The 22597-nt window shown below is 42.2% G+C and overlaps 1 protein-coding gene across 1 annotated transcript in view; it reads left to right on the top strand.

Annotated features, from left to right (window-relative positions):
* Positions 1-22597, top strand: part of FRAS1 (Fraser extracellular matrix complex subunit 1) — a 119509-nt gene that overhangs the window by 52213 nt on the left and 44699 nt on the right. The window contains exons 23-32 of the mRNA XM_075500525.1: positions 88-234; positions 3782-3928; positions 5439-5579; positions 5808-5948; positions 7139-7282; positions 7907-8177; positions 9380-9464; positions 12441-12767; positions 17645-17798; positions 21630-21808. Of these exons, the coding sequence (XP_075356640.1) occupies positions 88-234; positions 3782-3928; positions 5439-5579; positions 5808-5948; positions 7139-7282; positions 7907-8177; positions 9380-9464; positions 12441-12767; positions 17645-17798; positions 21630-21808 (1736 nt within the window). The remainder of the gene's footprint in view (positions 1-87; positions 235-3781; positions 3929-5438; positions 5580-5807; positions 5949-7138; positions 7283-7906; positions 8178-9379; positions 9465-12440; positions 12768-17644; positions 17799-21629; positions 21809-22597) is intronic.

Below are 22597 nucleotides of genomic sequence, written 5' to 3'. Positions count from 1 at the left end.
TGAGAGTGCTTCTGCTGAAGCTTGTGAAACTTGCTCGAAAATCTACTTTTCCTTGAACGGAAACACTTGTTCTTGCTGTCCCTGCAGGGTGTCACCCCTCATGTAAAACCTGCACCGGTGAGGGTCCTTTTTCCTGCTCTTCCTGCAACACCAGCCTGGTTCTCTCCCACACCAGCATGTGTGTGCCAGTCTGTTCCCCGGGATACTACAGGGACGACAGGCAGACCTGCAGACGTGAGTGTCTCTCTCCAAGCCATCTCTCCTTTCCACAATGTATTCACCGACATGTCTTTTCTTGTTCCTTTACTTACTGTTCTTCTTGCCAGGAAAAGAAAGATTTCAAGTGCCTAAGAATTCGATGGGAGTTGACAGAGGTGATTAGCTGCCTTAGAAACAGAGCCTACAGCATAGTTTAAATTTGAACACAGTTGCAGTTTTGTTATCGACTTCAAAAACAGGAGACTTTGGGTCCCGTAGTAAAAATCTGCAGGAGAATTTGTGTAGTCTTCCTTGTTAAGTTGCCTAGGTGGTACGTAGAGAAGTGGCCAAAAGTCCTGGTGGATTCTGGGTTTTGTGAAAACTTGACAAGTTTAGACCAGTTTTAATTAATTCTTACTGAGGCAAACCCCCTCCCCACTGCACTACCTGCCAGTACCTGCCATGGAAGCTGTATTAAGACTGTAGCATTTATGCTACATTTTTCCACATGTGAAACCTCGGTAGAAAGAAGGTACAGCCTTGTAGGCACAGCCCCGACTGACTTGAGCTGTGGTATTTTTACCTCCTAATGATCTGATGCAATTGATCTGGTGTTAAGTCCAATAATGTTTTATCCTACTCCTGCTATCCCTTGTGAATCTCTCAGGGCCTCCCTTTTCCTTTATTATTCTATGTTCACTCTGGCCCTGACATCAATTGGGTTATTCCTCACATAATTATTGGGCTTGATGTTCCAAAATGCCAAACTATGTGGCCCAGAGACATAAAAAATATGAAAAAACCCTGCTTGAATTGACCCACTGTAATACACACACCTAAAAATGAGTGAGTACTTAAGTGCTTTGGTTGCTGTGAACCTGAACACTCAGATTTGTTAAGTCCTGCGTTACCCTGATTTAAATTATTCTGATTTATGATAAAATAACTCTGTTGCACTGCACTGAGTATAGGTATCGGTGTCATCCTATCTAGACCCAATTTCTTTACTGATGAGGTCCTATAGGAGGAAGCTGATATGGTTGTCAGCTTTACTTGCCTTTTGTTGAAATATATGGCTCTCCTGAAACTATTATTTCCATCTTATCAGCAGAAATGGAGACACCTTGCATAAGTTCAAGGAAATAGGTGGAAGACTTTGTACCATTCTTTCGTTGACTGAAAAAAAGGCTACTCAATAATAATGAAAAAAGGAATGTAATAAAAAAGATGACTAAAAAAAAAAAAGCATCATGGGATTCGCACCGTCCTGGCTAGTTTCCTACAAGCTCGACAAGATATTCACTGTTCTCTCCTGCTGTATGGATTCTTTTATTGCTAACTACAGGAGAATACCTCCCTTCCTAATTAAAATGCTCTTTTCTAATGAAAACTGTCCTATTGATAGCTTCTCCCTTAGGACATGATAGAAGAAGTGGAATGTTCCTGAGTACTGTACCCTTCCTGAATTTGGTTCAGTAGCTCAAAGCAAATAGATTTTTGCAAGCAAATTCAACTACTCTAATCTCCTTATTGCAAATGGCTTTTGAAGAAGTGTATGTAATCCTTGTGGCAGGAGGCTCAAGGCAAAGTGTGTTGGTGCATTGGATTTTTGTCATACCAAGTGTCACTTGTGCCTTTTCAAGTGAAGTACTGCTGATAAGCCATGTAGATATAAACTGTCCCAGGCTGCTGGAAAACTACCACTTAGAGGTAATGAAAATTGTTTAAACGGAGGTTGGCTGTTAGGCTGAGAAAATTTGGTCTCTCTTCAACATTTATTTTTGTTGCAATGCACTTTTGAGGAACTCAGGTTTGGAGTGAAGTTCAGAGATGCTGAGTGCATGTATGGACTCTCGGAGATATTTTTAAACTCGATGACATACTGGCCGAGGAACAGTGCAAAGCTTAACAAGTTCTTCATGGGTTTAAAAATGCAGATATGGAGTCATGCTGATAAAACAAGCAGACAGGATTGCTTTCAAATACAGTTTTTGCTTACTGTTCTGGCATGCCTCCATGGGTAACCTGATTTCTATAGATTTAGACCTCATGTGGAACGTTTTACCATACTTTTAATAGTTGGCTTTTCATAGCATTTACAAATAGTAATTTTTCCATGTAGTATTCCTAAGTTAAGTGAAATCAGATTGGCACCAGAGCACCTAAAAACAGCTACTAGATTCTTTAGGTAAACATTTTGTTAGAAATTCATTTGTACCTCAGTAAAATACAGACCTTTTGTGACATTTTTTTAGATGAGCTAAAACAAGTAACTATTCCGAAGGGCACTGGCTTCTCGTCTCAATGAGAGCAACATAGGTATTTTCACATTTACTTTGGTATTTTGAGGTTTTGTCATTATAAAACTCTGTCTTGAATTAAAAGCAAATTGAAGTGGGTTTCCACAATTAGCATATCACTAAATTAGCATTCCACAATTAGCATATCATCGACATGTTACCGCAAGTAACATGTTGGTTTTTAGCACCTGAACTGTAGTTGCACTAAATCCTATGAGAGGTTTTGTTTGGTTTTTCCATTAAAAATAGCCAGCTATGCTTTATTCTTTAGTTTAAACACTTGGGGCTGTGTTTTCAGAGCCTTTTTCTGATTTATTGTAAGTACAGAATTGAGCTTGGGCAAAGATTCTGACTCTGTATGGATTTAGTGACACTCAGGGGTAGTTAGCCAGGAATTTAGCAGTCCCTTTTGCATGCGCCATCATTGTACTTGCTAGCAGGGCAGTTACAGTTGTTTGTATAAAGCAGACATGTGAACCTCCATGAGTTTTCTGCATATTATTATTGTAAGGGTTTGTCTCACCAGAATCAGAGCGAGCTTTTCGGTGCGTAGGCAAAGGGCTAGAAAATATTTTTCGGTCTTTCGTAGCACATTGCTATTAAATCTTCTGCTGTGAATTAGCTAAGAGCTCTGACATCAGCACTGAGTACACTTGGCTGTTAGTACAGCCTCCTGAGAAGTTTAGAGCCTGGACATCAAAGAGGTGAGTTGAAATATTCTGAACCTCTGGACTTTGATCCTAGATTCAGTAAATCCTTGAATTATTTTTTCCTGGCATCTTTATTTGCTCCCTACAGCTCCAAAATTTCACACTGTGTGCAAATAAAAAGGTGGAAACATTAAGTGAAATGAAATGGGCCTTTGGTCCCACCAAGGTTTGCTAACTGGATTGCAGCAGTCTGTTATGGTCTCCTAATGTATGCATTACAAGTTAAGTCTGGAATCATATGAAATGCAGGTTGTTAAAAAAGAATAAGAAAAACAGAGACAGGGAAAGCTCTTATTTGGGGGTTTGAATTCAAGGTCAGTGTTTTACCTTGACCTGTCCAGAGGAGAGTAAGAAGCGGTGTGAGGAGACCTAACAGTCTGTTCCAAATGGGAGGAGGCTTTTCACATTTTGGAGGCTGTGAAAAGGAACATAAGAAGCAAAAACTCTGAAGTGTCCACAGGTGTCTCTCAAAGAGGACAAGAGGAGTAGCGAGGCTACAGGATAATACCATTTTTGCTTGTGCAGTTGGCTGGTGCATCAGTAATTACAGTTCTTTTCTTTGTCTTTCCACAGCTTGCAACAGCCAGTGCCTGAGCTGTGAATCAGCCACCGGCTGTACGTCTTGCAGAGATCCAGCTAAGGTCCTGTTATTTGGAGAATGCCAGTATGAGAGCTGTGCTCAGCAGTATTATCTGGATTTTTCCAGCAAGACTTGCAGAGGTGAAAAATACATTGCTAGTTTAAAGAAAAAAAGAAAAATAAAAATTTGCAAGTGCCTTGGCTAAGAATCCGTTACGTTGCAGCAGGATCTGTGCAGGTGGCCTGCTTTAAAAAGTGTGTATGAGGGGGGAGTTGTTCGGTGACAGACCACTGGCGAGGCTTTTAGAGTTTTTTCTCTTTTTCAGCAGTCTGCTGTCACATACTTCAGCCTTTCAGTGAAACAAGATTATTGCAAATCCTTCTCTTGTAAATGATTTAGTAAGTGAGCCAGCAAACTTTTCAAGGGTCAGGTCCAGCAATTCATTTAGACATGGGTCAGCTGAATAATGAGTGAGCTTACCAAGCTAAATCTTTTTTAGAGTGCTTATAGGGCCTTGTGTACTTACCTGCTTCTCTCTATCTTATTAAATACTGCATCACTGGATGACTGCAGAAACAACAGTTTGGAGTGATTTAAAAGACACATGACTTGAAAGATTTCCAGAACTCCCAAGGAGAGTGTTCCATAATGGAAATAAGTGAGGATAACATGGCTTTATTGCAGCTAACACCACTAAGACCAGGATATAATACAAACGACTTGTTGTTCAGTGTTCATTTCTAGCTGGCTCTCTCAGTACCTGAACCTAGCTTAACTGAGTTGCATCTGTCCCCTTAACATTGCGGTTCTTCAGAGAAGTGACATTGTCTGGTGATTAGCGTGTTGGAATAAAGCAGGACTCTTGTCCTGGCTTTGTCTTGGACATGCTGCATGGACTGGAGTAGTTCAGCTCACCTCAGTGAGTCCTTGTTTCCCCCACTCTTGCTCTTGCCCATTTGTCTGTCTCATCAGCCAAGTCTGTTTGTCATTAATTGCTGATACGGACCCTCTAAGTGCCACCAAGAAACAAACAGTAGTGTTAGCAGCCTGAGTAGTTCTTGGGCACATGTGCATGCTTGGGACTCCGCTGAAGACTGGAGGGGAGATAGTACAAGGGCGTGTGAAGGCGGATCTGGTCCCAGTTGGATCCAGTGTGTTTCTGGCCAGTGTACTTTCCAGGGGGGCATTTGGACTGTGAGGGACAATGATTTCATTTTCTTTTGGTCAGAGTAATTTGAAAGCATAAGATTGATGAAGCGGGGTGGATAATTGCTAATGAGCAACACGCTCGGTGTTGGCAGGAAAGGAGCATTGCTACTTATGGGATGACGTCAAGCTTTATGGGCAACAAAACTGTGCCAGTGTTAGCAGGTCTGAATGCTTAACAAGAGCAAAGCCTGCTCAAATTTGACATAGTTAGAACATGTTAAGTCCAAGAGGGGGGAAAAAACCCCCATACCTTGAGTTGTAATAAGTCACTCAGTACAAATCACGCTTTCTTTTTTTTTTGGTATCTCTTTAATAGTTTTTACTGTGCTCTTTGCTCCAAGGGCTTATATTCCCATAGCTTGTAGACCCCAAGTGCTAAGCACTTGTATAGGGTGAGCCCCCCAGAAAGGGCTGCCCTGCATTGACTTTTTTTACTTCCAGAGTGTGACTGGACCTGTAATGCTTGTAAAGGTCCCCAGAGGACCGACTGCCTGCAGTGTATGGAGGGCTACATTCTCCATGAAGGAGCTTGTGTGGAACAGTGCCCTGCAGCTTTCTACAAGGAATCAGACACGTGCCAGAGTGAGTTCTTCTTGAGCATTACTTCTAATCACCGCTGCCAACATGTTTCCCTGCTTGCCTCCAATTCGTGCACGTCTTGCGTTCAGAAGGCACGCTCTAGCTTCAGACCTCCCGCTGCCCTCCAGCACACACACACGGCAGAGCTGTGGTTCCTGCAGGGTGTTACAGCACAGTGCAGGAAGCAGTTGAAAGCAGTGTTGAGCTGAACTCTTTACGTATGACTTTTAGGGTGTGATCAACACTGCCTTCAGTGTCACCGACCAGATGAGTGCAGCCTTTGCGAAGCCCCGTTTTTCCTCTTGGACACTTACTGCGTTCACAAATGTGGGAAGCGATATTATGCAGACCATGCACAGCGAAAATGCACAGGTAAGCAGAGTGAGAGTGCTGTGGTGGAGAGGGACTGGGGTTGTAGTCTATGTTCTGTACACTGCTTTTTCTCTCCAAGGCCGGGGTGAAGAGGAAGCACTTGGATGCTGTGTTAAACTTGCTGTTGAGGTGATGCAGTCAACTTGAGAATTAGATAACAGGCTATATCTGCATTTCGACATGCCTAATTCAGGAGGAAGGAGATTCAGTGTAGATGGCTGCTGGGGTGTGTGTGTATGTGTGCGCACACTGTGTATAAAAATCGGGTATTAAAACCACATTTTTAGAAAGGTTTCAGTGGGTTAACAAGGTGTGTAGGACTTTGTCGTGGTTTAAGCCCAGCCGGCAACTAAGTCCCACCCAGCTGCTCACTCACTCTCCCCGGGTGGGATGGGGGAGAGAATCGGAAGGGTAAAAGTGAGAAAACTCGTGGGTTGAGATAAAGACAATTTAGTAGGGAAAGCAAAAGCCATGCACGCAAGCAAGGCAGGTGTTCAGCCATCTCCAGGAAAGCAGGGCTCCATCATGCATAACGGTGACTTGGGAAGACAGAATGCCGTAACTCCGAACGTCCCCCCCTTCCTTCTTCTTCCCCAGCTTTATATGCTGAGCATGACGCCATATGGTATGGAATAGCCCTTGGGTCAGTTGGGGTCAGCTGTCCCAGCCGCGTCCCCTCCCAGCTTCTTGTGCCCCCCCAGCCCACTCGCTGGTGGGGTGGGGTGAGGAGCAGAAAAGGCCTTGACTCTGTGTAAGCACTGCTCAGCAATAACGAAAACATCCCTGTGTGATCAACACTGTTTTCAGCACAAATCCAAACACAGCCCCATACTAGCTACTATGGGAGAAATTAACCCTATCCCAGCCAAAACCAGCACAGACTTGAATATGTATGTGGAGTATTTTTTTCAAATTGGTATAACAGTTACTTAAAAACATGTTTCTTCCGTTTAGAAGATTATCTCAGGTTCTCTGTAGTCAATGGGAAACAGTGGTCAAATGAGGAAGGAACTTCTTAATGACTCCCTTACCTCAACTCTTTGCCCCTCCTTTTTGATTATTTTTGTCAGGTAGGTGAGACACCAATAGCAGTGGTGTTTCTGTTCTGACCCCCGGGGACAGCTCTGTGCACCAGTGGCTGCATTGGTTTTGCAGTGTCTCAGTGGGGTTGTGCTTTCTATCCAATTCAGCTTGTCCTCCTGGATGCTTGGAGTGTGACAGTGACAGTCTGTGCCACCTCTGCGACAGCACCACGTTTCTGAAGAATAAGATTTGTGTTTCTGCCTGTGGCCAGGGTTTCTATGGCAACATGTGGACCAGAGAGTGTGAAGAAGGTGAGTGTCTCTCATGATAAAGCAACCGAGCTGGCAGGCTTCCAGCAGATTTTAAGGCCAGAAGTAGTGTGCATTCAGTGGCATTTTTGGAATTCAGTTTTGTGCAGTTTCGTGTTGACTGTTAAAAGTTGGCAGCTATTTTTCACCAACTTTTTTGTTTCATAAAACGTGCATGTATGTGGTTTTCTAAGTGAAGCTACCTAGTTAGTATGGGAGGCACGTCTTTCCGATCGCAGCATCATTTATCATCGATGTAAAACAAATGAGAAAATATCTTGGGGGAAATCCCTTACTAAATCAACTGTAGTACTTACTTATCTTTTCTTTGTTCTAAATGAAGATTTACTAGTCCATCTGCAGGGCAGGCCAGTCTGTGTTGGCTTTGAGTTTTGTGATGGGGAACTCAAGGTGGGAAGCGACTTGCTCAGGCCTCTCAAAACCATCGTGGGGATTGGGATTGATTTCAGTTCTTCTTGAAATGGTGGTTGTCCACCTCAGTCAGTAATGAACAGGGCATTATAAGGGTCTGGTCTGTTATCCAAAAGATGGTAGGGACAGGCAAGATGCTAACACAGCCCATGGCTGTAATTCATTCAGTAATACTTTCCCCTTCTTTCTTTTTAGCCAGCAACCATCCCTTGAGCTTCCATGTGAACAGTACTCTCACAGTAGGAATTGGCGGGGTAAAGCCCCTAGACCTCTCCTTACTGGGCGTACGTGATCTGGATGGTGACACAGGACAGCTCTTGTTCCATATCGACAGCACTCCCTCCAACGGCAGGCTAGTGATGGTGGTGAATGGGAAGGAGGTGCAGCTGAGCAAAGGCGACCGCTTCAGCTGCAAGGATGTGAAGGAGAAGAGAGTCCGCTTTGTGCACAGCAGAGAGAAATCCAGGTGACTGTGTTGAAATGTTTTTCAGAGCTCTTGCCTTAAAAAAAATTGACATTTCTTGAGAATAGGTATTTCCTCGTTCCTTGGAAACACTCTTACAGTGAAGCACACTTCTCACTGCTGTTAAATAAATTACCAACGTACTTATACTGTACCATAGTATAACTGGTGGTGCAAAACTTCTCTGTTTATAGTATAAGAGATCACTGTGATCCAGCTACCAAACCTGTTGTGCTTTGCGGGTGCAGGAGTCTGTCTCATCTTTAGGATACTCTGCTGGGTGTTTAAAAGTGGCGCATTAGTCTGGTTCTTACAACCGTTTCTCGATACTGTCAGGAAGATGCTCAAATGATGTCACCACTATGCTCTGCGGCATAATCTGCATACAGCCATTACTTCTTTGCCTGCAATATGAGTTCTGTTAGTGTCCTGGGATAATTAGTGGTGATTAGTAGCTGGCAGTGCTCACACTGCAAGCATGTTGCAAGGAAACAGATTTTTCCTGCTGCCAGGCAATAAGCCAGTCATCCTGCCAAATTTCACACTTGATTTACATCACCATAAAGCCTTGGGACTAGACTGATATCAGTGGAATTCTTCTAAACTTCTGCCTGTATATATTAGGGTGTTCTTTGATCCATTGTTTTCAGGGTGTCCTTCTGATGCCAGGGGTTAGCTCATGTTCACTAGACTTAAGGCATGTGTTTCTCTATCATGCTTTTTTTTTTTTGTCTGTGTGGTAGTCACAATGAAATGTCAGGATCTTGTCTTGAGAAACATAGCTACTTTATGTTCAAGGTTATTGGGTGGCATTATTGAAAAGTAAATAGGAAGCAAAAATGCTGAAAAGTGGGAGCTGCTGTTCCGAAGCCAGATAAGTGACATTTTTCTTCAGCAGCGAATAGCTGACATTTAGAATCGGTACTTTATCTTGGAGATGCCGTCATATGTCGGTAACATTAGTTAAAGGGAAATGAGGGTATATTATTCCATAGTTAAAGGTGGTTTATTACACATTGTGACTGTTGTGAATCTTCAGAAAAAAACCCTATAAAAACGGAATTGAAAAAACTTGAGCTAAAGCTTCTGTCACTAAGCTAGTCATTTTTACTGAATATATAATATTTTTATCATTATCGAGTCCTGCAAGAGCACTTCATTAATTTATATTATCCTGTATTTTGGCTTGTTGGGGACTTGTTTAGGAAAGGACAGTTTTCCTTGAAGGTCAGCAATCAACAGTTCTTCTCCCATCCTGAGGTGGTCAACATTCAAGCATTTTCAACACAGGTAATGTAACAAAGCTTGGAAACAACCACAAATGTTGTACCATTTGGAGCCCTGGTTTCTTGCAGTGATAAAAAAGGAGCTGGGCAGAACTTGAGCTGGAGTTCAGGTCAGGCAAATGAGACTCAACTCTCACTTAGCTGAGAGGCAGCAGAGTCATATGAAAGAACTGCATTTGGGGTAAGTGACTGAAGAAGCCGGCCCATGTAATTTTGCTTGTGCGGGGAACTGTAGCTGTGCAATCATAGAGCAATTATCAGTGAGGGCTAAGGAGTCCCTACTGTTTAAATTACTCTTTGGATCTGCAGATGGTCTAGTTCAGTCTCTTACTGCAGGGCAATTGAACGATGATCGATCCCTATGGTAGGGATGCTTTGACAGTCAAGAGCATTTACTTAAATGCTCTGCTCCAGGACAGCTGGGAATTAAATCAGCATGAGCTATTTGAAGTGTGTGCCTTAAACTGCTCACCACTTCTAGGCAAGTTGATGGTACTGTCAAGTGTCCATGTCTCTCATATTATTGTTATTTAAAGTCTGTAGCACGATATTCTGGTGGGGCCTCACCCAAGAGATGGTATACAGGCAGTACGTTTGTGACTCCTTTTCTAAGGAGTGCACTCTCTAAAAGGCAAGGTAGGAAGAGATGTGCAAGGTACACATTAAGGGAGAGTGCACAGCAGTACAGAAAGGAGGAGTTGTTCAAGCCCAGCCTAGCTGTGTGTGCCAAGCTCAGCCTATCAGCAGGTCATATCATCACATCCCTCCGGACAGGTTTTGATTCCCGCTTAAGCTACAGGTGTTCCTCTGATGCTGCTGCGAGGGCAGTGGATGTGCTGGAGCTGCCCAGCCCAGCTTCCCGCTTGCTGCTGGTCGTGCTGGCAGCGAGTTCACCGTGGACTCATTTGAACGGGGTCCAGGTTTCCAAGGAGGCTTTGCAGCTTGCACTGAGCTTTTTCCATAGTCGAACTGTCTAGTTGAAAGCTTGATCAGATAGCTTTGCTTGAACTGAAGTTGTTGTGGCTACGTGGCATATTCTGGCAGTGTAAACAGACTTTAAAGTGCAAATGAGAGCCTGCTACTCTTAAGGCCCATTTACATCCTCAGAGGGGCATTAAATGGCTTGATAAAACTGTAACTGGAAATCTGGCTATCATCCTTTCTCTTTTAGTGCTGAATCCTTCCTGCCTACAAGCCTGACTCAGCGTCCATCCTCACAATGAGTAATTTAAGAAATGAATTTCTTTTAATCATTTCAATGGTGGATGGGTTTGTGTCTGAAGGTGCTGGTGCTATTCTGTGCTTCATGCTGAGTGTAGTAGGAGTGTAGCCAGCAGCTCAAAAGCATGGTGAGCTGCTGACTTGCTCACTACATACCATGCTGGGGGCCTGCGGGGGGTCTCCAGTTGTATTTAGTGTTCCGTATAGGAAACAACTCCTCCTGAGTATGCGTAATTTCTGTGGTTCTCTGACAATCTTGAGACTTTGCACTGCTTGGTTTTTTTCCAGTTTCTTCCTAGAGAGGTGGTAGCTTCAGGGTTAGGAATTATAATTTTTTTTAATTGCACTTTGTTGCTTTTAATCATTGTATTCGATATTAGTCATTCTATAACTTCTGGAAATCAGAAGTGTTCTAGTTTGTCCTTTAGTGTAAGACAAACTGTGGATTTTGATCTTGTTGCCTGTATATTGATTCTGGCTGTTGCTGAAATCTTTGCTCAGGCTAATCTCTTGTTTACCTCAGTAGGACGCTCATCTAAGTAAGAGCTGCAGTCACTGCCCCGGAATACATAAGTGAAGTTTAATAATAGGAATTTTGCCTGCCAATCCTTAATAACCCCGATAAGTTGTACGCAGGTGAGATGGCAGCAGTTAGCTCTCTGCTGAATGTTCCCAGGGCTTTGACTTTGTCTCTGCGGGATCACCCCTCCCCTGAGGCAAGGTATTACTGATGGCAAATAATGTTTATTGGGATCAATAGAGACTGCAGTTTTAAACTTTCTTGATGACGAAGAACTAGGGAACTAATTTAAACCAACAGAAATGTGGACTCTAGCTGATCTTCGTTCTAGGATGAATAAGGCTGTGTGGAGTCTTTGAAAATAAATAAATAATGATGCTGACGACACCCAGTTTTGCTGTCTTTGAGATGGACTTTACCACTTCAAGACAAGCAAAAGTGCATCCTTCAGTGTTAGTTGATCAACTCATTTCTACTCAGAAGCATTAATTCAAGCTTCTGCCTCTCAGTTTGGCTCACTGCTGTTAGTATCCTGTGTAGGTTATTCTCCCTCTCCTGGCATTCTTCCTTGCTTCCTTTTTTCCCCTCTCTGCAACTCATTTTAAACAGATAACCTGGGCACTCAGGTTGTGTGGGGTCTTATTCTCAAGCATCAGTGCTCTGAAAGATGTCTAAGTTATCGAAGCTGTAGGTTATACACAGGAAGAATGTGGTGTGTCTCCATCCCCAGCCCACCCTGAACTGATTATTCACAGACATAAATCTTCAGCATCTGAGGTGCCTGCATTCCAGTTGGGCCTGCTGACATGCATGTAACATGTAGAACTTCCAAAATAGTTGGGGTTTGCATTTCCATTTGAATTTCCATGGATGGTAATAAGGCAAAGCTGTGTCCCTTATCTCTTAATCCATGCAGCCACCAAAGGGAATACAGGCTCTAGCTGATAACTAAATTGCTTTCTGTGTAAATGTCCTAAGTTCTTTTCCTTTCCTAAGCTTGCTGTGGTATGAGAATCTTCTTTTAATGTAACTAAATCAGTCTAAATAGCTAGATATTCTTAGCTCTGCCAGCTGGGGGGAGTGGGGGGAAATGTGGAGAGTGATTGTCTCCTAGAAATACGAGGTTTCCAGGGCTGAAGTGAGCTAATTTCCTTAACCCCACATTTTTCATTCCAGACTTTGATCATGATCAAATTGCTAAGGTTTAACAAACACCTAAGAGCTGTTTCTGTGTTTCAGGCCCCATATGTGTTCAGAAATGAGGCCCTCCTTGTCCGCAGAGGGAAAATTGGAACTATAACAGAACTGTTGCTTGGTGTGAGAGACAGTGACAATCCTCAGGACGTTGTGCTGATGGTTTTAGAGCCTCCACGTCATGGGCGGCTGATCAAACCTCCTGGAGACTCAGCTTCTGCAGTCCACATATTCCACCTGGATGACCTTGCCAGCAGACTACTGCGTTATGCTCACGATGGCTCTGACACCCAGGATGATGCAGTTCTTTTGCAAGTGAACGATGGGTACCACTTCCAGAACATCCTGTTCCACATTAAGATTGCTCCCAAGGTATGTGCTGTGACATAAACCCTCGCAGGCAAATTAGAAGTCTGGAGAAGTATCACTATGTCCCTGAGCTGTCACTAATCCCACATTACCAACAGGCTGTGGTCAGAGACAGGAGAAAGTTGTGGCTTGATTGGGTTTTGGAGTTCACCTGAATTTTTGGTTTGTGACAGAAATGGTTCAGCTCAAATTGTGCAGCTTTGACAATTCAAAGTCCATAGTTATTTGATAAAAAGATTTTCTTGAGTTGCAGGTGAGAGTTTTGCACTGGTGAGGGCAATGAATTAGAGAATGAGTGGGTGGCGGGGAGAGAGGGCTGATGAGATAGACAAACCAGTCACTGGGCTGATGGGAGTGCGATGGGAGACATAAAAGGACCACACATGAACTAAGCAACTTGGCTAATAAGGTGTATCACTGGTACTTTGGAGGTGGTGGTGGTGTCTCCCAAGGCCAGGATCTCTGCTGTCCACTCAGCGTTGCTCCACTGAAATCTTTTATTTGATGCATCTTTCTATTTGATAACTTCCCTAAGGACAGGGCACAGATACCTAAATTCAGAAATTATTAAGAAGTATTTTAATTTTTGTTTCTTGCTTTTATATTGCAGTTCATAATTAAATAACAGTTGTTTGGCTCTTCTGTAGTTGGACATGAAGTGGCACTTCATATTAAATTTTATAGAGATTACAGCAGTAAAATTAGAAACAGTGGTGCTTTTCTATTTGTTTATGAAACAAACCCCAGCCAAACAAGGCATGAAATACATACAGTATGTGTGGTGGAGCCTTGAAAAAAACGAAGTTGTTGAAGTGCTTGCAAGCATTTCGGTTCTGGTATTGCAGTATTGTAATAAAAAAGAAGGCGAAAAAGCTGGAAAATTCCTTATCCCTTAGTTAATGTAAAAGAGTAATGAAAAATAGAGCTGTCGGAGAAGTCCACTGTTTGGAGTCTTTTTATATATGGATCTGAGAATTACACAATCTTTGAGTACTTCCACTCCGTGAAATGGAGTTAGGATAAATGGATGATGTTATCCCTCTTTTGTCCTCTTCTCTGCTGTGTTAGATGCCTTGCACAGCAAGTTGGGCACGAAAATTTTAAGTAAGGTTTACAAGCACTACGTGCGCCTGTGTAGTTAGCACAAGGAGGGACTGATCCCATTTGGACCCTGCGGGTGCTCCTAAAGCTGCGGTAGTAATTAGTGACATGACTCACACATCAGTCTGGGAATGAAAAAGGGGTTGCTTTCAAGGCTGGTGCTGAGTTATTAGACTCCAGGAATAAGACCAGCCCTGCTTGTGGTTTCTTTACCCAGATCACTTACGTGACGCTAAGGAGCCTGTATAGGGATCAGGAGGACTGTAAAAATGCTTGGGCACCACTCTGTTGTTTGTAACGCATTTTTTATTTTTTTGCTATTGATTAAGCCGCTTTTGTAAATGCCAGTGAGAGTGAATTGCTGAGTATAGTTTCTTTTATTAGACCATTTTGTGCTCCCTTGTCTCTCATTATCTTTCTAAGTGTCTCTGTGCAGCACTTGGCTACGGAGAAGAAAGAAGGTGGTGACAGAGGTGAGAGCGGAGTGGCTTTTAGTATGAGGGTAGAGCTGGCAGATACCCAGCTCCTGCCTCATCCTAATTATCCTCTTTGTGGAGTAGCCTTGGGAGCTGAAATGCATGCAGGGTTTGTTTCTGAAAAGGTGCTGTTGAGACACACACAAAGATGAAGACACTTGGGGTTTTTGCCTTGGTTTACATCCAAAGATTGCTAAAATGCCTGGTAGGATGGTGGCTGGAGGTGTGGGAGTTCAAGGTGTGGTTTTTTAACCACATTACTTATCTGAGTGCACGGAGCTTGTTACAATGTGCTGCTGGATGGTTTTATATAGCAAGTTCTAATGCGAAAGGACATTTCTAGGATTCCTATTCAATGGGCTCAGACAGTATCATTCTCAGACATTAATCCATAGGAGCACTGCAGTGAAAGTGTGAAAACATAAATGAAGGGCAATATAACCTTCCAAATATTATGAATTAGAGGGTTTTGTTACTTCACAACAGGTGTGCCTTGTTTTCTGCAAGGTGCTTTTTTTAGTCCCTTTGGTTGCTAACAGCCTGCTTTTCCCTATTTGCCCCCGTCCAAACACTTCGTTTGACCTACTGCAGTCTGAACAGCTGGCCTCTATTTTGAGAGCTCTTAATAATGATTTGCACTGCTGTATATTTTTGTTGACGTTCTCTAACAATTAGAGCTTCTGTGAAGTTAATTTGAGACCTGCTGGTGCTTCGTTTTTGGCAGAGCACCACCAGTGGTGCTCCAATGGGGAATAAGGAGCCCATGCCCTAGAAAATATGATCGCAGGCTATGTACTGTAAGTCAGAGGAGGTCAGACCTACCCGCGTGTGATCTGCCCATTGCTGATGGGATATGGAAGCCTTTCTTTTCTGAGGGGCTAAGGGGAATGCAGGAAAAAGACAAAAGATGTTTATTTTAGGGGTGTGTTGGACCTCCAGAGGAGATCCAGCTAAGGGAGGTCTCCAAGATATTCGCAAGGCACTGCACCTTACCCTACCTGGGAGCAGGTAGCTGAAGCATGGACCAGGGAGCACGTTAGCCTCCCCGGGCTCTCTGAAAACGCTTTTCCTCTGCTGTGAATTCATTCCCACAGTTTGCTAACTGTGTGCTCAGGTATCAGTAAAAAAAAAAAAACAATCTAATGCGATTCTAGCTGTTTTGCTGAACACAGGGTGAGCGCTCAGATCAGACAATAGCTTGTTGCTAAATATATTTTTAAAAAGATTACCAAGCAAAAAGAGCTGTCTCATGAATGTGTTTTTATTAACAAGCAGGATAGCAACATCAAAGCCAGGTAGAAATGGTATTACAAAATGCTGGACTGGCTTAATGTGGCCAGTGGAGAAACATTCAATCATTTAGCTACCGAAAAACCGAAGGGTTCCATGTTTATAGCAAAATCATGACCTTGTGTTTAAGGAGCATTCACTTAGAAGTATTTTCTTTTCAAACAGTGCGCTTTGCCTGTCATTCTTGGAAGTGTGGCTAGTCTCTCTTCTCTTTCCTTACACAATAAATCCAGGGACCTTTCTGACCTTTTTAGTTTGTTTCCTGTTCCAGAGTTATGCTGTGCTAGGCCTATATGTGTCATGATTTGATCAAATCGATAAGGTCAGAGGAAAGTTATCATATATATTGGCAGGGTTCTCTTGGCTGTCACAGGGTCTGGTTTTCTTCTTCACTGTTCTTTAAAAAAATAAAGCATTGTGCTGGGAAACTCTTGACCTGACACAGTCTAAGATCATGCAGCATTTAAAAATTAACACTGGGCAAAATAAGCGTAGTACAAATTAAATGGGTGAAAGTTGCTTAGCAGACATGTCAAAATGGAAATGGGAAATCATCCTTTAATGTGATTCTTTTTCACAAACATCTTTTTAGCTCTCCCTACTGTCTCCGTTGCAGATTCAGAAGAACATAGTAATGAGTCGTTTCTCAGTTTTGGGGTGACATATGATTATGTGGAGTAGTAAATGAGGAGGAAGGTGATCACTTGTATGGAGCAGTCAGGATTTTGACTGATTATGCAGTTCACCATAGCCAGTTTCAAGGTGAATCTGCAGAAATCAAGAAGAGAAGTCACATTTACAGCAACTGGGCTTATAAGAAAGAACCATGGCACAAAAGAGGTCACGGGGATTTTGGTGGCCTGTCCAACAGAGCATAAGCTAACAAAGTAATTTACAGCCAAAAAGGGCTAATATAATCCTTGAATGCCAGAGCAGTGTTACTGAAGTATATGAAAATGGCAGTGAAACCATTACTGCATCCAGTCCTGACATCCACATTTCAAGACACTTGAATGAATATTGGATAAATATTCATTTGGATAAAAAGCCGCAGGAATAATTTGAAGGTTAGAAACCCAGCAAATAGCAAAAGACTTTGATGGGTGCTCAGGCAGACTTCAGTTTTACAAAACTGGTTAAGAGATGACTTGACCATGGGTGTAAGTCCCCACACAGAGAAAAGATACTTGATCTAAAAGTCTTCCTACAAGTATGTTCTAACTTAGCATAAAAAGCGATGTGGATTTGGTGCAGTAGTTACTAAGTTAAATTCGTAGATCTAATTTCTGAATGTTAAACTGCTCCTGTTCAAGCAAAGGATGGAAAACTGTCATAGTTCATGTTTCTGCCAGAATTCATCATCAGCATTGGCATACCCTTAAGTTCAGTTTTCCCCTATCTTGTAGAAAAGCATGAAGTTAGTCTTGAACCTGGGTTTGCTCATGGAGAAGTGATAACAATTATAGATGTGTGTAAAGATAGTGGAGGTGCCACAGAGTGATACTTTTGAATGGGTAAGAAGCTGTTGTTCTATAAGTACCCTTGAAGGGTACGTATTTTTAGAAATAAAATGAAGAGACGTGAGAGAAAACGTGGATCCAATCAAACTAGTGTAGTAGACTGGATATTTTTTTCAGATGTTGATAGTACTGAATTTTCCACTGTGCCGTGGAGATAAATTATGTCAAAAGATGTCAAAAGCCAAGTGGAGAGAGAAGGAGGATGGTGATAGAAGACAAAATTATGGAGGGAGACTGAGGTCAAGAAGGTTTAGGGTCAGCAACAGGAAATGAGAAACATTGGAGGACAAGATCAGTTCTACAGGGTGAGAATTGGGTCCAAGGGATATGGGTGAAGGATGCACAACCATTTCTTGAAGCAGACAACCAGGGTTGAATGCATAAGAAATTCTAAAATACTCTGCTTGATCCTTTTCACTTGAAAATCTGTTTCCATCAGTGCAGCATTGCTGACATTCACTTAAGCCTTTTTCTGCTGTCCCCCTGCATGCAGAATAACAGAAGTCCTCAGCTGGTAACAAATTCCCTGGTCTGGGTGCCCCAGGGAGGCATGTTACAGATCTCCAAGACAATTCTGCATGCCAAGCTACCCGGTGCCCGTGACTCTGAGATAACCTACAACATCATCAAGGACCAGCCAAGACATGGTAAATACCTTTGGAATTTTGTTGTCAAAAAACAGCTGTAGGGCATTGCTTTTCACCCCACGTGCCCCGAGGTGTCCATCCGCTAAATAGAAGTTGCACGGTTCTGGTTACTTCTGGGGAAAAGAGTGTTCTTCACAGACCTATGGGAATGTGATTCTTCCATGGTATTTTGCCCACAACAAATAGCTTTTGAGGGAATATTGCCTTATAATACTATGCTGAATAAGTGCTGCTAACCTCATCTTTTTCCAATTGAAATGGGCATGCAAAGTAATGAAGCACTATTGTTCTGCCTAGCAATCTGAACTTCTGCAACTGTGTTTCTCTAGTGGTAGTTAAATTCTGGTGGATTTACAGCCTTGTGAGAGCAGAATCTTACTCACTGCCAAAAGCTAATATTCTACAACAAATGTCTGGTTTAAGATCAGCATAGAGTAATATCTACCTCTAGAAACTGCTGAGCAAAAGTTTACCATGAAGAACTGGAGGACTCCCTAAATTCCAGGACGTTTGATTTAATTTCTACTAATGGAAGGGGTTATTGACTCAAACAGAAATTGGTGACATTTGCATCCGTATATAATTCTTGTCTCCAAATTCCTTTTGAGAGACTCTCATCTCTTCTCTCAGAGTAACAGCTTTCACAAGCAACCCCATGCGTAGCTTATAGACTGCAGCTTACAGATTATCTTCTGGAGCCAGGCCAAGGAGGAGCGTGGAAGGTACTGGGATTTGTGGCTGACACACAAACTGAGAGAGACTGGAGGGAAAAGAGAAGACGTCATAAGTGGAGGGAAAGGAAATATGGACAGAAAAGAAAAATGTTATTTTCCCACTCAGCATCACCATTTTCTGCACTAGAACCATGTCTTTAAATGATATATTTTACACTTCTATTAAATTATATCATTGCTTTTAATTTGCTGAGCTGAATAAAATTAGATCCCTTTAGCAACATCAGTGCTGGGTTTTTGCCTTTTGCTGTGAGGATAGGCTGGTTTCCATAACAACTGCCAGTACCTGATGGAAACATAGATTATGTTATTTTTGCAATTTAGAAGAGAAGTAATTAATTTGTATTCCCCCTTTAGTTTTCTGCAGATGAAGGACTGTCTTCTCATTTTTAATAAGCATTTACATGAAAACAAGACTTTTTCCCTGAGGAGGTTGTCTCCTGCTGCCTAACCCTAACCAAAATTTGTAATCCTATATTTGTATCACCATAATTATCTCTACTGTAATTAATTGCAGTAACACAAATGGGTTTGTAGCTGCAGGTGAGGAATAAGCAGTAGAAATCAATGAACTTCAAAATTTTATCTAAAATACTGTTTCACAGAAAGAGAGGAAAAAATAAGACGGAGAAATGTAGAAAATGTGTCCTTAAGGAGGGCTTGTCTGCCTATCTTAGTATTTGAGTAATGGAAAAGATATTCATATGTGTAGAAAATACATCATTTGATTTTTAGATAGGAAAGAAAACCACTTTAGAATTATCTACTACATTTCTGTAGCACAAGTCCGTGGACCAAGAAGGCTTCTTGCCCTTTATTTCAAGACTCTGAAACCAAACAAAAGGGATATAATTAGGGAAGGAGGATCTCTGTCCAGATCCCCTCCTCCTGCAGGGCTTGATTTGGTTCTGTACAACTGGGCACCTGAGAGCCGTTGATCTTTCTAAGGATCTCTTTATGCCGGACCTCCTGTTTTGTCCCTAGAAATAGAACCAATGTCTTCCCTGGCTCTCCTCCCAGCATACAGGATGCCTCAACACAGCTCTGTTACATGGAAAAAATAATCACTTCTATATGAGTAGGTATTGTTATACCCTAAGCTGCTCCATGTGACATACATTCGGAGAGGATGAAATTTCTAAGGCCAATGAAAAGTGATGCAAATGTTCACTCTTCTTAAAATGAATGAGACCGCAGTGCCTGAATCCTCTAGACAGCTCTGGAAATTGCAGCTGTATAGTCTCCATATATTTCAATAAATTACCTGAGTGTGCACAAGTTGTACATTCATGTGTGTAAACCATCAACAGGTGCTTTTCTATTTAAAAAAAAAAAGTTTCAAATGAAATGGTAATCATAAACTATGTAAGTAAACATCACAGAGTTGTTCCTTCTGATTGCGTTAAATATTAATTTATAAGAAGACACATAGACATACGTTTTGCTTAAAGCAGCTGTATATTCTAATTGTTTCTTCTCCTACTTTGGGAGGGATAAACAACTTGCAGGCCCTAACTCCTTTGGGTATGTGATTAGCATCTTTAGGAATCACACGAAAGATTAAGGTGGTGAACTCCCACGAGCAAAAGCATAAGACTGGGAATGTAATTAGGGCACTGATAAGGGAGTTTTAGCATAGAGTTTGATGATAAAATGGAAGTGTGATATTTCAGCTTGCTGAATTATTTTTTTATTACGCCAACTGTTTGAGGGTGGTTTTGGGAAATGAACTGGGAGAGCTTATGATGGGTAGTTTGCATAACAGAATGATTAATGCTGTAAGGAGATTTGAAGTCATTTATAAGATAAGTGGCTTCTGAATTGGTAGCCATGAGGGATACTTTCAAAGGCTAGTAGAAAAGCACAATATACAACTAACAGGTTATTTAAAGAGCAGCTAGATTATATATAGTCAAGAATAGTAAAGATAGCGGAAATGTATAATTTTTTCACAGATTATATGTTAACTCCAAAACAAGTAAATTACACTGTAAAATAGAAAAATATGCTATTTATTTTGAGACTATAGCTCTTTGTCAGGTTTTAATTTCATTTATGTGTGTGGTTAGGAAAAATGTTCACATCAGTGAAATTGATGACCAAGGTTTTGATACCCTTTTCTCGGTGGGTAGCACTTGGCTCTTTGAGTCATTTTATTAGGATGATGTTTTTGGATTAAAGTCTGTTGAACATTAGTAGTGACATCAAAATCCAACCCTTGCAGGCATCTGTGAGGAAAGCTGAAAACCAGTGGGCCATGCCCCCATCCTGCTCTGCTCTGTCATATCTGCAAGGAAGCCAGTGATGTTTCAGTCCAGCTGAGAATCTCTTCCTAATACAAAAATCAGAAATAAGCTGGATGTTAGAGATATAAAAGCTACATACTCTTTGGAGTAAGAGCTACAAAGCAGGGCATACAGACTTTCTGTACAGCCTATGATACAGAGGTCCTTTACTGTATCCGTTCAAGAGCTCTTTTTCAGTTGATGATTTCTGTTCAGAGAAGTCGGTTGAGTATACTTTTTGTCATAAGAAGTACCCAAAAGAGCTAGAAAAGAGCTGACCTTGAAAAAATTAGTATGCTCTGTTCTGATACTTAAGTTGTACCCTTGAGGGGAAGATGGATAGTCTGCTGCAGTGCTTTTTAACCCTGATCATGTCTCACTTCTCTCTTGTCCCTTCACAGGAACTCCAGAAAGTGAGGCCTGTCCTTTGCATCTGTTTTTCTGCTCAGTTTTTCAAACAGGCACATTTCAAGGTTGAAATGGGCTGGTCAGTGGGCAGAAACGACATTTTGGGAGTTTAAAGTTGCAGATCCTGTTCTTTGCTTGACCATGTATTTCTTCTGCGTACTTGCACAAGTTACTTGATCTGCCCTTTGCCAAAACAGGAGATAAAATTTCCCTATGTCAGTGGGATGTTACAAGGTCCATTAGTGGTTTTTGGGAGCTGCTATTTCTGTTAGTCACACTAGATGGAAAAAAACTAAGACTGGGTGGACATTTGTCTTGGATGCTCATTAGTTGGTGAAAAGGCATCTATTCCTCCTTGTTTTCTCACAAGTTGTGCCCTGGCTGTTCATCTTTGCTTTTCCCAGGTGAAGTGGTGCTTCTGGTCCCAATGCCGGCAGATGGCCCAGCAGACTCGTGGCAGCTTTTGCCTGATGGAAGAGCAGCCTCACCCACAACGTCTTTTACCCAGCAGGACATCAACGAAGGCGTTGTGTGGTACAGGCACTCTGGATCTGAAGTAGAGAGCGACTCCTTCCAATTCCAGGTACTCATCGTATTCACCAGGGGGTGGGCCACACAGCAGTTCTGCTGGCATTTTTCTCTGAGATTACTCAGAGAATCGTGTGACCCAAAGTTTTAATAGATACACGTACATGAATACATGCATGCACACACGAATATGTGTGTAAATATTTATTTGTATTTACATACAGACTTATGTGTATATAGGTGCATGTTGCTTGCCTATAGATGAATATGCCTGTGCTCATGTGTCAGGATGGACACAACCCATCATTGTATTCATGGGAGACTCTTACTCATGCACAGGAGAGCTTTTGCTGCATGTGGATCCTCAGGTTTTAATCTGTGGCAGTGGAGCCAGCCAGCCAGCCAGCTACCCACAGTGTTAAGCCGCATGCAATGGCATTAACCTTCTGGATGTCAAATCACAGGCTATATTGCAAATCTGGAGAAAATTGTCTTTCAAGTAGCATGTAACATTTAAGCTATTAAACTAATAGCTGGCCTGATTTTCTGTAGAACAATTCCATCTCAGGGAGGAAAGGGTTTTGTAGAAAAGCAGTGACGTTGTCTTAGTGCCTGCTAGCTTGTCTAAGCAGGAAAGCTCTCTGAGATCAAGAGTCCCCAAAGTGAATGGGCAAACGGATCTGCACTTATGACTTCCACAGGATGAAACTAGCAGGCTTGTAACATCCCATCAGCATGACACGATGTGTCCAGAGACTGATTCTTGCTGTGACAGTGATCCCTTCTCCACTGGCCTTTTGCCTGTGGGGTAGGATTGTCCCTTGGGGACACCCTACTGTTGAAC

This window comes from Mycteria americana, chromosome 4, assembly GCF_035582795.1.
Source record: "Mycteria americana isolate JAX WOST 10 ecotype Jacksonville Zoo and Gardens chromosome 4, USCA_MyAme_1.0, whole genome shotgun sequence".
In the NCBI taxonomy this organism is placed as follows: domain Eukaryota; kingdom Metazoa; phylum Chordata; class Aves; order Ciconiiformes; family Ciconiidae; genus Mycteria; species Mycteria americana.
The sequence above is the reverse complement of the archived record's forward strand: the minus strand, read 5'-3'. Positions and strand labels throughout refer to the sequence as shown.